This window comes from Bubalus bubalis, chromosome 5 (assembly GCF_019923935.1).
Source record: "Bubalus bubalis isolate 160015118507 breed Murrah chromosome 5, NDDB_SH_1, whole genome shotgun sequence".
In the NCBI taxonomy this organism is placed as follows: domain Eukaryota; kingdom Metazoa; phylum Chordata; class Mammalia; order Artiodactyla; family Bovidae; genus Bubalus; species Bubalus bubalis.
In genome coordinates this window covers 14,140,958-14,162,494 of record NC_059161.1, presented here as the reverse complement: position 1 = coordinate 14,162,494, position 21,537 = coordinate 14,140,958, and the positions used below count along the sequence as shown (strand labels likewise).

At 38.1% G+C, this 21,537-nt stretch overlaps 1 protein-coding gene across 5 annotated transcripts in view; it reads left to right on the top strand.

Annotated features, from left to right (window-relative positions):
- Positions 1-21,537, top strand: part of HMCN1 (hemicentin 1) — a 546,437-nt gene that overhangs the window by 146,211 nt on the left and 378,689 nt on the right. For all 5 annotated transcript variants that reach the window (XM_044942718.2, XM_044942717.2, XM_044942719.2 and 2 more), the window contains exons 3-4: positions 896-1,054; positions 2,665-2,787. In XM_044942718.2, the coding sequence (XP_044798653.2) occupies positions 896-1,054; positions 2,665-2,787 (282 nt within the window). The remainder of the gene's footprint in view (positions 1-895; positions 1,055-2,664; positions 2,788-21,537) is intronic.

The following is a 21,537-nucleotide window of genomic DNA, read 5'->3' as shown; positions in this document are numbered from 1 at the left end:
ATTTTCCAGGCAAGAATACTGGAATAGGTTGCCATGCCCTCCTCATGGGATCTTACCCACCCTGAGTTTGAACCTGCATCTCTTGCATCTCCAGTATTGACAGGTGGATTCTTTACTGCCAGCACCATCTGAGAAGCCTATTTTGAGCCTAATACAATAGCAAATAAAACACAGAGATTATGTGTTAGTTGTAAAAATGAAGCAGAGTGAAAAGAGTTACAAAGGGGCTGTACTTTACATAAGGTGGTCATGGAGGTTTTCTCTGATAGGTCACATCAGAGCAGAAACTTGGGGTATAGGAGATAAACCAGTCTATTTGTTTGCTGGTGAAAATGATCCAGTAAAAAAAAATTTTGACAATGGAATGGAGAGAAGGGATGGTCACAGGAACTATGTCCTTGATTAGGCACAGGTGAGAAGTTAGCTTTAGCTGTGAGTGAAATGATTCCTTCACCATGAAGGCAGGGCATGTGGCTACTATTACTGTAGGTTAAAAGTTTATGAAAGTTCTCTATTGATTGCGTCTATCTTCCCAGTACAATAGAGGGAAGGTCATCAAATAAGAGTGAGAATAAGAGAAGAGATGTATGAAACAGTCATGTATGAGAATGGAAGTCGATCAATATTTAATTACAAAGTATATAACAATTTCTATTTTGTGTATCTGGGGTGAATTTTTTATTTATCCATAAATACAGTTTTTTTTTTTTTTGTCTCCACATCACTTTATGTCTTTTCCATCTCCTTGTAACCAAAGTGGTTAATCCAGTGGCAAACGGACAGAAAATAGAAATGAAGAGAACTTCCTTGGTTCTTGAGCTTCGAAGGCAATTTGTCATAACCGTCTCTTTTCTGCTAGTGAAATAATAGGATTTTTCTCACTGTTTCTCAACAGGGTGGTGGCGACTGTCCAGAAATGAGTATCGGAGCTATAAAAATTGCCTTGGAAATTTCCCTTCCTGGGTCTTTCATCTATGTTTTCACTGATGCGCGATCCAAGGATTATCGACTCACTCATGAGGTGCTGCAGCTTATCCAACAGAAACAGTCACAGGTGAGTAGGAGTCAACCCCCACCCCCCCATTTCCTATCTGAATGCAGCTGTAAGAAATACAGCATGTAACAGATTGCCTCCCCTCTCACTATCCCATGTGTGGCAAATGTCAATAACTACAATTATGGATCCATATATAAGAGCTCCAATATGTATGTATATGTGATTTAATGTAAATAGATATGTGATATTTGTACATAGCATGTAAATGCATTGTTTCACAATATGGAAAAGAAATGATTAGGGTTTAATTAAGATATTTGTTATCATCTTATCCATATAACTAACAAAAGCACAGCCCTAACAGAAAAGCCTGTATTTCCAATGTCACCTCCTATGTGAAATCTTGTCTGAGTCAATTACTTATTGTATCAGTTAGCTATTGCTGAATAACAAGCTGTTCTAACTCGCAGTGACTTAAAACAATAGTCATGTATTTCTCACGTGTTTGTCGGGCTCAGTTGCCCTAGGCTCTGCTTGCTCACTTGTGTATCTAAGCATGGTTTGCTTTTGGCTTATCTCAGCTGAGCTCTGGGTGACTTGGCTCTTCCTTGCAAGTTTCTCCACCTCTTTCTGAGACCAGTAATCTAGTTTGGGTATGATCTTGTCATGACCAAGACAGAAACACTAAGAGATCAAGTGGAAATACACAAGGCAATGGCACCCCACTCCAGTACTCTTGCCTAGAAAATCCCATGGATGGAGGAGCCTGGTGGGCTGCAGTCCATGCGGTTGCTACAAGTTGGACATGACTGAACGACTTCACTTTCACTTTTCTTTTTCATGCATTGGAGGAGTAAATGGCAATCCACTCCAGTATTCTTGCCTGGAGAATCCCAGGGACAGGGGAGCCTGATGGGCTTCCATCTATGGGGTCGCACAGAGTCGGACACGACTGAAGTGACTTAGCAGCAGCAGCAGCTTGAATGTCAGTTTGGAACCAGTAGAATGTGCATTTTGCCTTGTTCTTATGGCCAAAACTGCTAGGAGATCCAACCAGTCTATCCTAAAGGAGACCAGTCCTGGGTGTTCATTGGAAGTACTGATGCTGAGGCTGAAATTCCAATACTTTGGCCACCTCATGCAAAGAGCTGACTCATTGGAAAAGACCCTGATGCTGGGAGGGATTGGGGGCAGAAGGAGAAGGGGACGACAGAAGATGAAATGGTTGGATGGCATCACCAACTCGATGCACATGAGTTTTGGTGAACTCCGGGAGTTGGTGATGAACAGGGAGGCCTGGTGTGCTGTGATTCATGGGGTTGCAAAGAGTCAGACATGACCGAGCGACTGAATTGAACTGAACTATGGCCAAAACAAGTCAGATTTCCAAGCTTTGATTCATAGATGACAAAGTAAACTTTACCTATTTTGTAAGGTTAACTTTAAGATCACCTGTAAAATTGCATGAATCAGGAAGATATATATATATATATATATATATATATATATATATATATATATATATACACACACACACACATACATATATATACATACACATATCTCCCACTTGCCTGGTAGTATGTTAATATACAGTAAGTGCTCAATAACCATATGGTGATTTCCCCAAATCCTTTAAAATATCTTCTTTTTTTCAAAAACTGTAGGTGGTATTTGTGCTTACTGGAGATTGTGATGACAGAAGCCATATTGGATACAGAGTCTATGAAGAAATTGCCTCTACAAGTTCTGGTCAAGTGTTCCATCTGGACAAAAAACAAGTTAATGAGGTCAGTTTAATAAAGTGGGTCTACTTTATTATTCACTACCTTATCAACATCAGTTGGGCAAACCTAATTGTGTCAGTTTTGATTTCAAGAACAAATCAAACAAAAAGTCTTTTCCCCCTGGGCTACATGTTAATAAAGGCATTAAACTGATGTGCAGAAGCATAGGTTTATCTGGTATTAATTTCTAGACAGTGTTATGCTATACTAATAAATTATTTAGATTTGAGTATACATTTATTTAAAATTCATTTAGGGGAACTTGAAAATTTTTGTAGTTTTTATTGTTTAATAAGATTAGTTTGTAGTTCTGATGTAAAGCTTATGGATAACTGGTAAAATGAGGCTTGATTTGATTCTTCCTTGACTCATTTTACGTTTGTTCACTAAACTAGAATATAAGAAGTTAGTTATTGAGCCAAATTCTAATGAAGTTTGATCTATAAAATAAAAAATAAAAACTATTGTCCAATAACTATATACTTGTTTAAAAATTTTTATGATAGTCTATAACATATATATTAAGAAAGTCTTTGTAGTTTCTGAAAATGTGTTTGAGATATGTTTAATTGTCATGATTTTCTCTTTCTGTTACCTTGCCTTGACCCTACCAGGGATGATAAAATTTTGTTTACTTATTTGGCTCCCAGGTAAGTTTCTAGGAACATGCCAAAAAAAAGATAAGATATTACATTTGCATAATTCATGTTTGATTTGATGTGGTCAACGTATCTATACAAATTTTATTTTTTTGTTTGTCATTACTGCAATTAGTATTAAAATTTTTCTTAATGAACAGTTTTCAACTATTGAAGAATAACAGCATGATTAACTGTATTGTGTATGTTTATATAAACACACATACATAAATATATATCCACAGATATATACACACATACTCATATATACCTACATGTGGATGTGTGTGTGTGTTATTTTCCTCTTTTTTTGTGATCTAATATGTGGTAAACACTTAAGTTTCTGATATGGGCTAAAAAGATGGGTTTTTTTCTTTGTAACACAGGATTTTACATATATATATATTATATGTATATTATATATAAATTTATATATTTATAAAAATTTGGCTATAAATATGCTCTATATCTATATATAGATATATATATGCTCCAGATATATATAAAGTATCTGGAGCATATTATGCTTAGTCAAATAAGACAGAGAAAGACAAATACCATATATTTTCACTTATATGTGGAATCTAAAAAAAATAATATAAATGGACAGATGTAACAAAACAGAAACGGACCCACAGAGAACAAATTTGTGATCACTGGAGGGGAATGGATGGGGAGAGGGCAAAATAGGTGAAGGGACTTAAAAGGTATAAACTAATAAGCATAAAATAAATAATTTTTAAGGATCTAATGGACAGCACAGGGAATATAGTCAGTAAACAAGTTCTGTTCATTTCATGACAGACTTCCTTGTCTTGAAAGAAATGGTTCACTATGTTCTCTTATAACTAAAGAGTTCCTATTAGATCATGCAGGAACTAACAGCACATTGCAAATTTATAGAATAAATAGTTAAAATATTTTTATTAATATATGATAAACAAACATGGAATATTGCTTTAGTGTAAACAAATTTTCTTGTAAGAAACAGCCTTTGGAGGAAACTATGACTTGAGTCCGAATTGTGTCCATTGTGGTGGTTGACTCACCAAGTCATGCCTGACTCTGCGACCCCATGGACTGTAGCCTGCTAGGCTCCTCTGTCATGGGATTGTCCAGGCAAGAATACTGGAGTGGGTTGCCATTTCCTTCGCCAGGGGATCTTCCCGGCCCAGGAATTGAACCCGGGTCTCCTGTGTTGCAGGCAGATTCTTTACTGACTGAGCTACGAGGGCAGCGTCCCTGAGCTTTGAGGGAAGCTATGAGGGAAGTGTCCCTCAATGTCCACTGTAGCAATTCAGAAATGCTTGGGCAGGTCTGACAACTACAGGGGGAGACCTTAACAGTTATTTGAATAAACATCTGCATGAGAGTTTGGGAGCCTGAAGTTGGAGAAGAGTGCAAGGTGTTTCTCTCTGGAACTAGGTTTCTTGTCCCTTGACCTGTGCTTGACCCTAATGATGGGAATGGCAACATTTGGAGTTGTTTTTAACGTGGGATTATGTACGACTCAGGTACAGTCAATATCATTAGCATGAAGTAGGGCATAGTGGAGAACAGCATCACTCTCTCTTATATCAGTGAAGATACCACCCACTTAGTGGGTTATGAGGCTTTTGGGGGAGTGGCAGTGGTATTCAGTGCAGACAGATGGGGCACTGATGGCAGCAAAGTATGCCATGCCCAGAGGACAGGGTGGTTCCCAGCAGAAGGTACTGCAGAAGAGAAGAGGTGAGAAGAGTCACGGCCACGGTCAGCAGGCACCTAGTGCATTTGAAAAAGGCAGCTGACTGAACCTGCATGCATAACTTGGAGATTCTCAAAACAAATTGGATAAACTTCTAGACCTTTGCCAACAAAGGTCCGTCTAGCCAAGGCTATGATTTTTCCAGTACTCGTGTATGGACATGAGAGATGGAGTATAAAGAAAGCTGAGTGCCAAAGAATTGATGCTTTTGAAATGTGGTGTTGAAGAAGACTCTTGTGAGTCCCTTGGACTGCAAGGAGATCCAACCAGTCCATCCTAAAGGAAATCAGTCCTGAATATTCATTGGAAGGACTGATGTTATAGCTGAAACTCCAATACTTTGGCCATCTGATGCAAAGAACTGACTCATTTGAAAAGACCCTGATGCTGGGAAAATTTGAAGGCAGGAGAAGGGGATGACAGAGGATGAGATGGTTGAATGGCATCACCGACTCAATGGACATAAGTTTGAGTAAACTCCAGGAGTTGGTGATGGACAGGGAGGCCTGGCGGTCTGCAGTCCATGGGATTGCAAAGAGTTGGACACGACTGAGCGACTGAACTGAAACTTCTAGGGAGAACCTTAGAACTTTATTGTTGGGTTTCCCTTGTGGCTCAGTGGTAAAATATCCACCTGCCAGTATAGGAGACACAGGTTCGACCCCTGGGTCCAGAAGATCCTTTGGAAGGAAATGGCCACCCACTCCAGTATCTTCTTGGGAAATCCCATGGATAGAGGAGCCTGGTGAGCTAAAATACATGGGGTCATAAAGAGTCAGACATGATTTAGTGATTAAATGAAGACAAACATAGGACATTATTAGGATTGGAGCCCAGAGCTAGACTATAACCTTGTCTGTCCCATTAGTGTGACAATTTATATTCATACACTCAGAGAAAATTGACTTATGAAAAATTGAAAATACTATTGTCTTAAACGAAGATTATAAGCCCTACAGAGGGACAGACTTTCTTATTAAACAAATGGGGTGATGCGTAGTCCTAAGAAAGAATTCTGTTGTTTGGTCGCTCAGTCGTGTCCGACTCTTTGTGACCCCATGGACTGCAGCACAGCAGGCTTCCCTGTCCTTCACTATCTCCTGGAGCTTGCTCAAACTCATGTCCTTTGAGTCGATGATGCCATCCAATCATCTCATCCTCTGTTGCCCTCTTCCCCTTGTGCTTGCAATCTTTCCCAGCATCAGGGTCCTTTCCACTGAGTCAGTTCTTCACATCAGGTGGCCAAAGTATTGGAGCTTCAGCTTCAGCATCAGTCCTTCCAATGAATATTCAGGGTTGATTTCCTTTAGGATGGACTGGTTTGATCTTGCAGTCCAAAGGACTCTCAAGTGTCTTCTCCAGCACCACAGTTCAAAAGCATCAATACTTCTGCACTCAGCCTTCTTTATGGTCCAAATTACCAACTAATTTATAGGAATAACAGTTTAAAAATTTTGGTATAAATTACAGAAAATTGTATGGATGTAGATATATCACAGAAATTTAACCCACTGCCATGTTAATAGTCTTTTTCTCCTAGATTATCAGTTGATACTCTGATCTTTAAGTTCAGCTAGGCAGAAGAGGACTAGATAAAAGCATTACTTAAACTGCCCATTTTTATAAGCTGGAGTTTAATGCCAACCAGGATGGACTTTAATGTTTATGTCAACCATAGCAATTCCAATCCCCCTTTCAGTTGGTTCATGAAAGGTCATTAAATCTCAAAAGAGACTTAGCTAAGGATGTCTTGGAAAAGATATTTTCTGTATATTGTCCTGCATGGATGTAAATCCCAAGTCTGGTGCAGACATCTTCATATAAGTCTGAGCTTGAAATAAATATGAGGGGGATTAAAGAGCTAAGGAAGTCCACAGCCTTTGGATTAAGTCAACGTTCAGACCATCCTACCTGTAAGCTCAAGAATTAGGGAAGTGATCTTTTTGTTTAAGCCAGAGTTGAACATTACGGTACCTTACAAATAAATGCATCCTAACTTATAAAAGTGAAAAGTGAAAGTGAAAGTCATTCAGTTGTGTCCACCTCTTTGTGACTCCATGTCCATCGAACTCTCCAGGCCAGAATACTGGAGTGGGTAGCCTATTCCTTCTCCTGTGGATCTTCCTGACCCAGGAATTGAACCAGAGTCTCCTGCAATGCAGGCAGATTCTTTACCAACTGAGCTATCAGGGAAGTCTTCCTAACTGATAAGAATTCTGTATTTTTTGGTGATATGGTCTCTGTAAGTCCCAATTTCTTTGTAAAAGAAAGGATAAATGAGGATATGTAAATGTAAAATGGAGATAGTAGAATTATACATTTCAGGAAGTTGTTATATTAAATGAGATAATGCATATGAAATGTTCCTCCCAAGTTCCAATATAGGGTAAATGCCCAATAAATGTTAACTAGTATTGTTTTAATCCTTATAATATTGTTATTTTGCTTTTAAAGTAGGGAAATTGTGCCACTCTGTTTGTTAGAAACCAGATGGTTCGTTGTTGCTGGGAAATAAATTTGAGTGGGACAGTCTGGGAAGAGGCTGGAGAGATGGTTCTTTTTTTGATGTGTGTAAAAGAGATATTCTGAAGGGGTTTCTGGAGCCCCATAAGCCAATATATTCCTTAAAACCACCAAAGTAAATGATTTTTTTAAAAAACAAAAAGCAGAATGACAGTGTTAAAATTGGATTTGCAAAATTTTTAGCATGTAATTTAGCCGTTTCTCTTTTCTAATTGTTCCAGATTCTCCTATTATGTAAATATTATAAACTCTAAGGAACCTAGATGCTATAACGATCTCTGCACATTTAATAGGTATAAGAACTGTGGTGAAGTCATACACATACTGAGTCCTTTCATTTTAATAGAGTGATTTTTTTCATCTTTTGTTTCCAAAGGAATCTGTTGATTATTATGCTTTATCCTCCTAACCCAGTTCATCGGTTTCCTAAACGAGCAGGTTATACTTTGTGTCAACTCTCTCGAGATTACTTTAAGTTTTTCTTTCTTCCTGTTCATTTTTTTGGAGACGATCTAGATATCTTTCATCTTTATTTAACATAAAAGAGAACCCAAAGAAAAGGAAGTATTTGGCTGAACATCAGGGGTATATAAATCATTGTGTGGTATTACTCTTTGGCAATAAAAGTTAAGATACATCTCAAAGATGTACTTAATTCACCTTTGAAGACAGAAAAGGAACTGAACAGTCTAAGTCTTTCATTTCTTTATAAACTGGGTGATTGTCAGTGATCCAATTAATGCTTCCTAGGTTTAAGTCCAAGTTAAATCTCAAAGTTACCCACAGATGTTATATTCTTGTGTCCAAGAACCTAACACAAAAGATCCATCATCCAATGGGTAATTCACTTGTCCTGTTTCCCAATCCTTTCTCTCCACCTCTTCCAGCTGATGTCTTCAAATATCTCCGTTTCCAACCCCCGCCCCAAAACCTCTCCCTCTATATCCCACACTTGTAGATTGCTTTTATTCCCCATTCCTAAGTAATGCTGGCTAGCTGATTATGTTGTATCAGAAAGAAATTTTATTAAATAAAGAAATAATTGTCAAGAAATTTACATTTTTGAACGAGGTCAATGATGATATTTAGAAGTCCCATGAGAATATATCTTAATGACTGTTATAACTTTCAGGTTGTCGGTGTAGGATGTTTTAACTCCAACATTCCTTTTTAATACCCAGGGCTTTCTTCTGGAGTGGTGCCCTGTGCTACTCTGTTTGGCATAGACATATTCCTCTTGATTTTCTATCAGACTCCTGTAACTCCTTTGCTTGGTCTAAGCGTAAGAAAATATGCTGTGTGATTAAGAAAATGACACCAGATCAGAATGATTGGGTGCTTGCTATGGCCTCTAAGCAAGAGATGAATTTTATTTTACTTCGTTTCATTTCACTTAATCCTTACTACTGCCTAGAAGAAAGACACCATGAAACAGAGCCTCTGTATCAACCTAGAGGGGTGGGATGGGGCAGGAGATGGGAGGGAGGTTCAAAAGGGAGGGGATATATGTGTATCTATGGCTGACTCAGGTTGAGGTTTGATAGAAAACAGCAGAATTCTGTAAAGCAATTATCCTTCAATAAAAAAATAAGTTAAAAAAAAAGACACCGTGAACATCACCTCTATTTCACAGATGAGGGGAAGAGGCATAGGGAGGCAGACCATCTTGCTCAGGGTTAAACTACTACTGGGTGTAAATGTCCAAATGTAGGGGACATAAACATTCCTTATCATGTAACTGCACCCATAACCATGGTGAATCCTGCTTCAGATTTTCTCTTTTGTTTTTATCAGACGATGCAGTTTTAACAGTAAAGTGACACATCAGAGATTCCATCCTGATTCATTTGTTCAGCACATGATTGAGCTACCTGATGCTAGTCAGCACACTGAACACTGGGAAAGCAAGATCTTTGAAGTTTCTTCATTGATAGATAGGATAGAGCCACATGAGACTAAGGAAATTTCAATAGTTGTTCTTGTTGTTCAGTCGCTCAGTCGTGTCCAACTCTTTGTGACCCTATGGACTGCAGCATGCCAGGCTTCCCTGTCCATCACCAGCTCCCAGAGTTTGCTCAAACTCATGTCCATTGAGTCAGTGATGCCATCCAACTATCTCGTCCTCCATCATCCCCTTCTCCTGCCTTCAGTCTTCCCCAGTATCAGGATCTTTTTCCAATAGTAGGCTCTTTGCATCAGGTGGCCAAAGTATTGGAACTTCAGCGTCAGTCCTTTCATTGAATATTCAGGACTGATTTTCTTTAGGATTGACTGGTTTGATCTTCTTGCAGTTCAAGGGAGTCTCAAGAGTCTTCTCCAACAGCCAGTTCAAAAGATTCAATTCTTCAGTGCACAGCCTTCTTTATGGTCCAGCTTTCACATCCTTACATGACTACTGGAAAAATCATAGCTTTGACTATATAGAACTTTGTTGGTAAAGTAATGTCTCTGCTTTTTAATATGCTGCCTAGGTTGGTCATTGCTTTTCTTCCAAGGAGCAAGTGTCTTTTGCTTTCATGGCTGCAGTTACCATACACGGTAATTTTGGAGCCCAAGAAAATAAAGTTTGTCACTGTTTCCATTGTTTCCCCATCTATTTGCCATGAAGTGATGGGACCAGATGCCATTTTCTTAGTTTTTTGAATGTTGAGTTTTAAGCCAGATTTTTCACTCTCCTCAATAGTACCTAGCACAATAGACTTGGGCCTCTGATCTAAACTGACTACCCTCTACTTTATAAGGGATTGGAAAGGCACTGAACATGCTGTCTACTTTTCTTTGAATAAGTGGCAGGGTAGTAAACATCCAAGGTGTTAGGAATCTCAGTTCTAAGTTCTCCTCCTTTGTAGGCAAGACTGTCCCAGCCACTGCTGAAGCCAATGTGCTCTGGGAGTTTACAATCAACTTTCTTATAGCAGCAAGGAGAGAGGGAAGTCATCCCAGAATTTTTACTCTAAGAATGATTAAAGAAGCAGAATATCAGTAATTATCTGAGCAGAAAAGAGATGGCTCACTCAGCAGGGGCAAAAGAAAGTTTAGTGAATCACAGACTACCAAGCTGTGGGCAGGGCTAAGCACAGCCAACAGGCAATGGTGAAGCATTGAGAGTCCAGCAACAATAGAAGAGAGAGCTTGGACCAGCGCCCAGGGAGATCAAGGTTGAGATCGTCTGACAGGCAAACTGCAGCCGTGGAGGATAAAGCCTGGGGAATCCTTCTTCGTGCTTTTCATTTCACCCAGTCTAACTGGAAGCTGGGAGACCATGGAGCCCCTAGTGAAGCAGTTCTTAAAGGTCAGCATCCCTGGATGCAGAGCCTAATGGAGAAGGGCAGAGAATTGATCTGGACGGGCAAAATCAAAGTATCCAGCACAAGCAGAACTGTGCAGTAAAGACTCCAGGCCCTGTGACCATGACTCATATCCCAGCCAGGGGATGTTACAGAAGTTACACAGTCTTTTTCTCTCAGTTTCCTCATCTGAAAAAGAGGAGAATGATAGTACCTATCTCAAAGTTATTGTGTTTAGAACATACCAAGAAATACTAACTGTTATTATTTTTATTTAGTGATATATTCTAGTCAAAATATTCCAGCAATGTTTTAAAAATTTTTCCTAAAACAAATATGTATTTAGCGTCCATCTGTGTTGAGATAACCAAAGGCAGCATGCTATGATGGGGCTTTAGGATCCAGTATCTGGATTTAAACGAGTACTCTGCCTTTAGCTAGTTGGAAACTTTCTGTAACTTCTTTGACACTTTCTTCATGTGATAACATGCATAGTAATTAACTCACAGAACTGCTGTGAAGCTTAAATAAAATAAGGGACACATATAATAAGCTGAATAGAGTCCCAGGAAAATGGAAATCAGTGAGCCTGGAGGTCCTCCTACATCAGAGAGAACCTATGATTTTGATTTTATTATAGGTCCTTGGGATGTCCTCCTGCGGGATATTTTGGTGAGCCCCACCTTTACAAATAAATACCTAAGGGAGAATGAACTCAGGTTAGTAAAGGCTTTGTGAGATTCTCAAATATTTACAATTGCCCTGTATTTGTTATATTTTCTTGTTTTCACATCGCAGTAAAACCATTTAAAGGTAAAGGGTTTAACTGCTTATTGTGGGATTAATAAGAATATTAATTATAGTCATAATAATATAGGTCACCCCTAGAGAGTGCTTATTATATTCCAGACACTATGCTGAGTACATTCCTTTAATCATCACAGATCTATGGGCATTATAAAAATGTTTAAACATTAAGTGATGTTATTTTTTGCGCTCCGCACCCCCCCCCCCCCCACCGGCAAATGAACTCATGGCCTCATTTAACCATATTTGTAACCTATAAAACACTAGTGATAATAATAACATGATAAGCACTGTCAGGAAACTCCGAAGAGAATAAATCCCACTTGCTTGAGAGTCTACCTGGAGTCAGCCTGTGTAGTTGCAGCTGCAGAGAAGAGAGAAACATAGGAAGAGGCCCTGGAGGCCCTGCATGGAAGGAAGCAGGGGTAGGTGATTAGGTGGAGAAGTGTCCTGGAGTCGAGGAGCAGACAGGTTCATGGAGTTCTGGAGGAAGACAGAACAGGGATCATCTTTCTGTATGTAACATGTATTGAGAATCTAAAGAAAACATCTTGATTTGTTTCCACTGGGAAGGGAAGAGTTGCATTTACTAGATATTTCAGAGGCGGTAACTGAAACCCAAGAAAATGACGTGGCAATTGGCAATTGATCAGGTGAAAAATATGAACAAACTGGCAACCAAGAGCTCCATTGATTAGAAATTACTGGATATATTTCTCTTGTGAGTTTTATACTCCTTTTCTTTGAGGTCAGGATTGATATTAGAAAAGCTGTAAGCTTTTGCTGGAGGATGAATTCAGCACAGCCCCTTCCTACAATATTGCTAAAGGCTACTTGTGATTAGAATTCAGAGTGAGAGCTTTCCGTGTATGGACTTAATGATGAGACTCTGAACCCCGGGGTTTTGAAGTTAGTGCTCCAAAATGAGGTATCTGCCATTCTCTTTTCCTCTAAGTTTCACTCCAGTCATTATTTCAAAAACATAACCTTGCTGACCTTAAAAATAAGTAGGAATGGGTGTTTCCTCTGCAACTTGAAAATGTATGAGATGGTTATAACATCTAGAAAGCTTCTGGAAATGTGTGAAAAGAACACATAAGTGTTTCCACTTATCCCTCCTTTGAATTCACCTAATTAAGTGTTGAAAATGAAGTAGAGAGCTGAGAGCTCATATTTTAAAATAATATGGATATCTCTACATCCACAAAAATACCAAAAAAGGAACACATACCTTAGTTCCAATGGAATGCTTTCTGCCTTTATTATTATGCTGATTGCCATGTTGTCATGAGTGTGTGCTGGATACACACACTCCTGTCACTGTCTTATCTCTCCAGGGCACCTGGGCATGCTTTACAGGTCACCAAGATGGCTAAATGAAGCCATGTGTACTGTATGGTTTCAGTTGTTTAGAAAAAACCAAAATATAATTTATTGTTTCAAAAACTATTGCTCACAGGCCTCTAAGAAGGGGAACAGTTTTTCAAGATGGCATTTAAAGTATGCATAATACATAATATTTCTTGCATGTGGGGGGAAAAAGATGACTGTTCTCAGTAGAATCTTATTTAGGCAAAATATACCAAAAGTCAAAAACAGCCCTTCTCCAATGTGAAATACTGGGGAATAGGGAGTATTTAAAAGATATGCTCTGTAAGGAAAATGAGAATTCCACCTTGCATTTCATGGTTTCATTTTCCGTGTTGGCTCTGGGAACCGTTTGAAGCACTAGTTACAAACTGTGGTGGTACTTTCCATAAGGGCCGTGGGAGTCATACCCATGAACCAAAAATCCCTGCCTATGAAATGTAAAGACAGTCATGATTTTCATCTCTGGCACGACTTGTCTACAAAACTCAGAAAACGAATGGATACCACTCACTGAATTTTCTTTCTAAAATACCAAAAAAGCAAAGAGAAAGGAGAAAAGAAGCTGTTATAAATGCCTGAAAGAACATTCCTTAAAAAAAAAAAAATTTAAGGGCAAATGTTAGCCAATAGATTATATGCATTTAACAGGATGAAAGGAGAAGGCAATGGCAGCCCACTCCAGTACTCTTGCCTGGAAAATCCCATGGACGGAAGAGCCTGGTAGGCTACAGTCCATGGGGTCGCGAAGAGTCGGACACTGCTGAGCGACTTCACTTTCACTTTTCACTTGCATGCATTGGAGAAGGAAATGGCACCCCACTCCAGTGTTCTTGCCTGGAGAATCCCAGGGACAGAGGAGCCTAGTGGGCTGCCGTCTATGGGGTCGCACAGAGTCGGACACGACTGAAGTGACAGCAGCAGCAGCAACAGGATGAAAATAAGTAGAAAAAGAAATAAACTTGTTTACTTAACTGATTCTTTTTTTTAATGTGCATTGCACAGTTTTTAAATGCTTTTTGGTTTTTTTGGGGTATTGCCAGTTAACAATGTTTTGATAGTTTCAGGTGAACAATGTAGCTGATTCTATTTTGATTTTTGTTCACTTGCTCAGTTGTGTCCGACTTTTTGTGTCCCCATGGACAGTATCTCACCAGGCTCCTCTGTCCATGGGATCTTCCAGGTAAGAATATTGGAGTGGGTTGCCATTTTCTTCTCCATTTTGATTAGAAGCTGAAGTAAAATATCGATCTTAACTGAGATGTCTTTAATTCAGTCAGTTACTTGCATATCTAATTCTAGGTTTGTAGGAGTCTTACTTGTCAAAAAGTTATAGTGTCAATCTCAGTCTTTGAAAAATTTATTCAAATCTGCACTGACTTGAAAGAAACGATCTGTTTTCTCCATTTTGAAGACTTGATGAAGTTAAAGATTTAAGTTGGGAGAAAAAAATGTCCCAAATGCTTGATATTTAAAACTGAAACAACCAATTAGCCTCTGAAATCATTGATCTTGATCTCTTAAAGAGTTTCAACTGGGAACCACAAAGGAACACAAGAAAATATGAAGAAAATTATTGAAGCAGATAAAATTCTACTGAGCCATTTTCATAGAACCTCAACAATTTTGGATATTTCCTTTCATATTTTATCTATTTAAAATTTAAATGTTCCTTTTAAAGTTTTTTGTTTATAGAGAAAGCATATGTCTGTGTTAGAATAGTAGGTACACTTTCTCCATCATTAGCTATGTACACACATAAAATATATATGTCAGAGTATATCTGATCTTATTTCAGAAAGGACAAGAGAACTAACACATTTAAGAGGTGATACACCTGTCGTTTCAAAAAAATACTGTATTTTATAAAGATTTATATTATTGTTAAGAAACCAATTACAAAGCAATAAGGATTTACTGTGTAGCACAGGGAACTCTAATATCTTGTAATAACCTATAATGGAAAAGAATCTGGAAAAGTGTATATACATACATATATATAAGTATATACACACACATTTATGTATATATACATGTACATACATACATATATGGGACTTCCCTGATGGCTCAGTTGGTAAATAATCTGTCTGCAATGTAGGAGACCTGACTTTGATTCCTGGGTTGGGAAGATCCCCTGGAGAACAGAATGGCAACTCACTCTAGTATTCTTGCCTGGAGAATGTCATGGACAGAGGAGTCTGGTAGGCTGCAGTCCCTGGGGTCACAAAGTGTCAGATATGACTGAGCGGCTAACACTTTCTTTCACTTTCTTTTCATATACATGTGTGTGTATATATATACAAACACACACACATATATCCCTGGTGAAGGGCCCACTTCAATATTCTTGACTGGAGAATCCCATGGAGAGAGGAGCCTGGCGCGCTACAGTCCCTGGGGGCACAAAGAGTTGGACATGACTAAAGTGACTTGGTAGGCACACATATACGTATACATGTACAAACTAAGTTTTATACCTTAAACTAACAAAACATTGTAAATCAACTATAGTGAAAAAAAAAATGGGAAAAAGAAAGCCAATTGCATTTAATTGTCCAATCTAGGAATTATTAAAGACAGCAAGCTTTTTTTTTTTGGTGAAAATTTAGTGAGATCATGTGTCTTAATTATTTTGAAAAGGTCCTAATTTTGAATCTTGGGAGGAAGAATTTTGGAATCTTAGTCCCTTCTTACCCAAAAAGCTTCTGAATGTCTAGGCCAGTTGCTCTATCTGGCCAAGACATCTGTTTGCCCAGGATACCAAACGTGTCTTTTGTTTATCATAGAAGTGGGCGATAAAAAGGCCTGGTTACTACACACTGCCTCCAGATCAACAGGTACTGTTAGTAGTTACCTTTAATAATTGTAATTAAATAGTTTGGCCCGAGGTAATTGGACATCATTAATCTCTAGACACAGATGAGTTTATATAATTTTCTAATTTTCTTTTGTTAATTGCCTATCCAGAAGTCCTTTTATATAATTACTATTCATTTGAAAAAAAATCATGACTTTTATATGAAAAACATGTTTAGATACATGTTGCAAGGAAAGAGTTGGTTAGTACTTTTGGCAGAAATAATTGTATCACTTAAAAGTAGTTTAATACCTCTGGAGAAAGCATATGCATTTGTTTCTTTAAAAGGCAGTTTAAGGGATTTCATGAATTGAATACATGTATTGAAGTTGCTGTCTGTGGGGTCGCACAGAATCGGACATGACTGAAGTGCAGCGGACATGACTTAGCAGCAGCAGCAGCAGCAACATTGAATACAAAGAGTGAAGAAAACCCATGATTTTATTTCTAATATTTCTGTATAGTGAATCAACAGACAGCTTTGAAAACAGTAGGATTATTTAGGGACATGATAGGCGATTCCATGAAGATACTAGGTTGCAAATGTAGGTAAATGCCAAATACATATCATGATTTATCTTTATTTGCATTTGTTTCAGCATAAATTAGAAACATTAATCAGGGACAATCTTAATTTTTTGCTTCTATTTCTGCAGTAGCAAAGAGGGGATGAAAGAGTTAAGAGTCAAAGTAAGGGTAGTTTTATATAAGAAATTTCCTTGTGATTTAGAGTAAATAAATGGAAACAGAGTCTATGCTTCATATGTTTTCCAGGTTTCCTTATGCATTCCTGGAATGAACCAGCTGTAATCGGGTTATAAAAGCAAAGTATTTTGAGAGATGGTATGAGCTACTTTTGATAGCTCCCTTGTAACATTTGTACATGTTTTGGCTTTATGACAAAAATTACAAATGGCTTTTTTTTTTTTCAAATGGCTTTTTTCTTTTTTGCTAAAGACCCCAGAAAAAAAATGCACTTTAAGGTCTTTTACCATATAATTTAAACAACTTCAGTGTGAATGAATGAATGAAGAGAAAGAAAAAGAAGATTTTCAAAATTCTTGATTATAATCTTCAATAGACACAGATCATTTACTTTCAAAATACCATTGTTTGAATATTGCATTAACTTTTAAAATTATGAACTTATGGAAAAACACATGGTTTTGTTAAAACCATTTAAAATTTGAATATTAATTTCTTCTGGGAATAGGAAGAAAGTCGTCATAATTAGTAACCCATTTGTAAAAATTTGCCCATTATCCATTGAAATAATATTTATTAAATTAATATATTGACTCAATAATTTGATAATGAATTTTAAAATTTAATAACAAATTAGTAAAAGTAATAATTAAAATTATTGTTCCTTCAAAGGGTGTTTATTGAAATTATATATCTGGTAAGACTTTAGTTTAAAAAAACATTAATCATTTACATATATATGCATATTTAAACATTGGAAAGGTCATACCTAAATATGCTGATGCAATTACTGTACAGGTAATTTTAATATTTTTTATTTTATGTACTTTTATAAAATTTTAAAAATAATTAATGTGCATGCATGCTAAGTTGCTTTAGTTTTCATTTTCTGTTCTAGTTCCCATTATCCTACTTAATTTCTTATGGCATTTCTCTCTGTCTAGATTTATATTATAAATCCATTGCTGCTGCTCAGTCACTCAGTCATGTCCAGCTTTTCATAACCTTTGGACTGTACCCTCCAGGCTCCTCTGTGCATTTGACATGCTCATTTTTAGAGTTCCCCTTTGCTCTTGATATTACCTCCCTTCTTGTATTCATACCAGCCCAAATGGCGTGAGTCGTCTTTGCCACCTTCCCTTCCTGACTTGCAGTCAGTTATTAAAATGCTTTCCATTCTGTTTTCACAGTAGCTTTCCCAGTCAGCACATTGTTTCTTCACCTGATGTCTCATGTAGTCTGTGGGCATACGGTAGTTTTACTTGTCTGTCTGTCATTCTCTTAGTTCAGTTCAGTTCAGTTGCTCAGTCGTGTCTGACTCTTTGCGACCCCACGAACCGCAGCACGCCAGGCCTCCCTGTCCATCACCAGCTACTGGAGTCTACCCAAACCCATGTCCATTGTGTCAGTGATGCCATCCAGCCATCTCATCCTCTGTCGTCCCCTTTTCCTCTGGCCCTTAATCTTTCCCAGCATCAGGGTCTTTTCAAATGAGTCAGCTCTCCTCATGAGATGGCCAAAGTATTGGAGTTTCAGCTTCAACATCAGTCCCTCCAATGAACAGCCAGGACTGATCTTTAGGATGGACTGGTTGGATCTCCTTGCAGTCCAAGGGACTCTCAAGAGTCTTCTCCAACACCACAGTTCAAAACCATCAATTCTTTGGCGCTCAATTCTCTTATTTATTTATATCTTAATTTTTTGCTGTATTCTCTTCACTCATTTATTCATTCAACAATGCCGAGGCCTATCTCCTATATGTTAGTCTTTAAGGATTCAGTATTAAGCAAAAATAGATGTAGTACACATTCTCATGGTGCAAAATGGTTTCAGAGAGAGCAGCTATGTATAAAGTCTGGGGGATTTGGAGGCTGTGGTGAGAAAGTGAGATGTATGGGGCTACCTTTGTTGATATCCAGTCCCTTGATGTGGCTGTGGGAGTCTGCGGCTGCAATGAAGTGGTGATGTGGTTACAAGAGGCGAGAAGGTCAAGGTATTTGAGAAGCAGGTAACAGATCATCTGTGTGAATGTGGAAATGACTGTGTTGACAAGGCTTGGAATAGAAAGGCAACTGGCCAGGTACCAAAGTCTTCAGTAAATAAGGAACAGCAGCAATAGAACAGTAAAGATGGATTGAGACAGGTTTCAAAGTAGCTGGGCTTTATTCGAGGTGGGGCAAGCAGTAGTGAGGAAAAAGAAAGCCACCCCACCCCCTCTAAAATATATGGGGTACAGAAGAATGAACATCCTTCATTAAAAGAAAGTTATCAGAGAAGAAACTCACCTAAGTGACATATTTCCTCTGAGGTTAGGAAGTATTTTGAAGTTTTGGTGAAGACTGGGAGTAAGGGAGTCCATCAGTGGAATGGGGTTTTTAGAAATCACAGTGAAAGTTTTGGGCTCTAAGGATCAGGGAAAAGTTAAGCTACTAGGAAGAAGGCACAGAACAGAATGAGGGTGGTAGTACAAAAAAGAGATTGATGATTGAAGGGATTTCAATCCTAGAGGATGTCCAGGTTTAAGGTAGAGTGAGCCGTGTGAGTTCAGTTACAATGTACTTCTTCCTATTTTTAGTTGAAGTATAGTTAATGTACAGTATTAATAGGTGTACAGTATAGTGATTCACAATTTTTAAAGGTTACACTGTATATATAGTTATTATAAAATGTTGACTGTATTCTCCATGTTGTAAATGTATTCTTGTAGCTTATTTTTTGCATAGTAGTTTGTACCCCTTAATCCCTTCCTACAATCTTGCCCATCCCCCCATGCCCTCGCCCCACTGGTAACCACTCATTTGTTCTAGACATCTGTGATTCTGCTTTTTTTCTGTTATAGTCACTAGATTATTGTCTTTTTAGATTCCATTTGTAAGTAATATCATACCTTCCTCTGCCTACTTATTTTATTTAGTCCTTCCATGTTGCTGCAAATGGCAAGGTTTCATTCTTTTTTATGGCTGAGTAGAGAAGGCGATGGCACCCCATTCCAGTACTCTTGCCTGGAAAATGCCATGGACGGAGGAGTCCGGTCGGCTGCAGTCCATGGGGTTGCTCAGAGTCGGACAGGACTGAGCGACTTCTCTTTCACTTTTCACCTTCATGCATTGGAGAAGGAAATGGCAACCCACTCCAGTGTTCTTGCCTGGAGAATCCCAGGGACAGGGGAGCCTCGTGGGCTGCCGTCTATGGGGTTACACAGAGTCGGACACGACTGAAGTGACTTAGCAGCAGCAGCAGCAGTATTCCATTGTGTGATATATATATCTCCTACATCCTCTTTTATCCATTTCTCTGTTTTTGGACACTTGCTTTCATTTCTTAGTAATTGTAAATAATGCAGCTGTGAACACTGGAGAGTATGTATCTTTTTGAATTAGTGTTTTTGCTTTTTTTCAGATAAATACCCAGAAGTAGAACTGCTGGGTCATATGGTAGTTTTATTTTTAGTTTTTTGAGAAACCTCCATACTCTTTTTCTACAGTGGCTGCACCAATTTACATTCCCATCAACAGGGGAAGAGGGTTCCTTTTTCTCCACATCCTTGTCAACATTTTTTTTTGTGTGTGTTCTTTTTGATGATATTTATCCTGAAAAGTGTGAGGTGATGTATCATTGTGGTTTTGATTTGCATTTCTCTGGTGATTAGCAATGTTGAGCATCTTTTCATGTGCCATCAATGTTTCATTGTTGGAAAAATGTTCAGATCTGCTCATTTTTAAATTGGGCTGTTTATTTTTGATGTTGAGTTGTGTGAGCAGTTCATATATGTTGGATATTAGTCCCTTTTCAGTCATGTCATTTGCAGATATTTTCTCCTATTCAGTAGGTTGTCTTTTTGTTTTGTAGATGGTTTCCTTTGCTGTGCAACAGCTTTTAAGTTTAATTAGGTCCCATTTGTTTATTTTTGCTTTTATTTCCTATATTTTAGGAGATAGACCCCAAAAAATATTGTTAGGATTTATGTCAAAGAGTGTTCTGCTTATATTTTCCTCTTGGAGTTCATTTCCGGTCTTACATTTAATCCATTTTAATTTTATTTTTGAACACGGTGTTAAGAGAATGTTCTAATTTCATTCTTTTATACTTAGCTGTTTGATTTTCCCAGCACCGCTTACTGAAGAGACTCTCTTTTCTCCATTGTATATTCTTGTCTCTTTTGTTGAGATCAATTGACCATAAGAGTGTGGGTTTATTTCTGGGCTCTCTGATCTGTTCCACTGATCTATACATCTGTTTTTGTGCCAGTACCATTCTCTTTTGATTACAAGATACACTTCTTTTAGTTTCTCTGATGCACTTTATCATCTGAGACTTTGGATGGGCTGTTCCTTTCTTCCAGAAAACTTTCCAGACTCTGTACCAGTAACCATCAATCCCTCATCTTCCCTTAACCTGGCTAATTCCCATTAATCCTTTAGTTTCATGTTAGAAGTGATTTCCCTTTGTGGTCCTCCTTGAATCCCCGAGTTTGGGCTACGTAACTGTCCTTTGTCCATCTCTTACTGTATCATCATTTTATATAATATAGTGTATCTACTGTATAGTCTATAAACTTCACATGAGCCCAAACTGCTTTTGTTTTTATATTTCTGCTGCCTACCAGAGTGCCAAGCATATACTAGACTAGCAGAAACTTGCTGTCTGTTGAACGAACAAATGCAGAATTAAAATACTGGAATTAAGTTGAGATTTCGACTGGAAGAAATCCCCAGCAATTTCCACATTTACATAAAATCTCAGATCTTCTGTTCAGTGTCATGGAAAACTGAAGAAGAAAGGAATTGTCTGGCTAATAGTTTCACCATGCATAGGGAG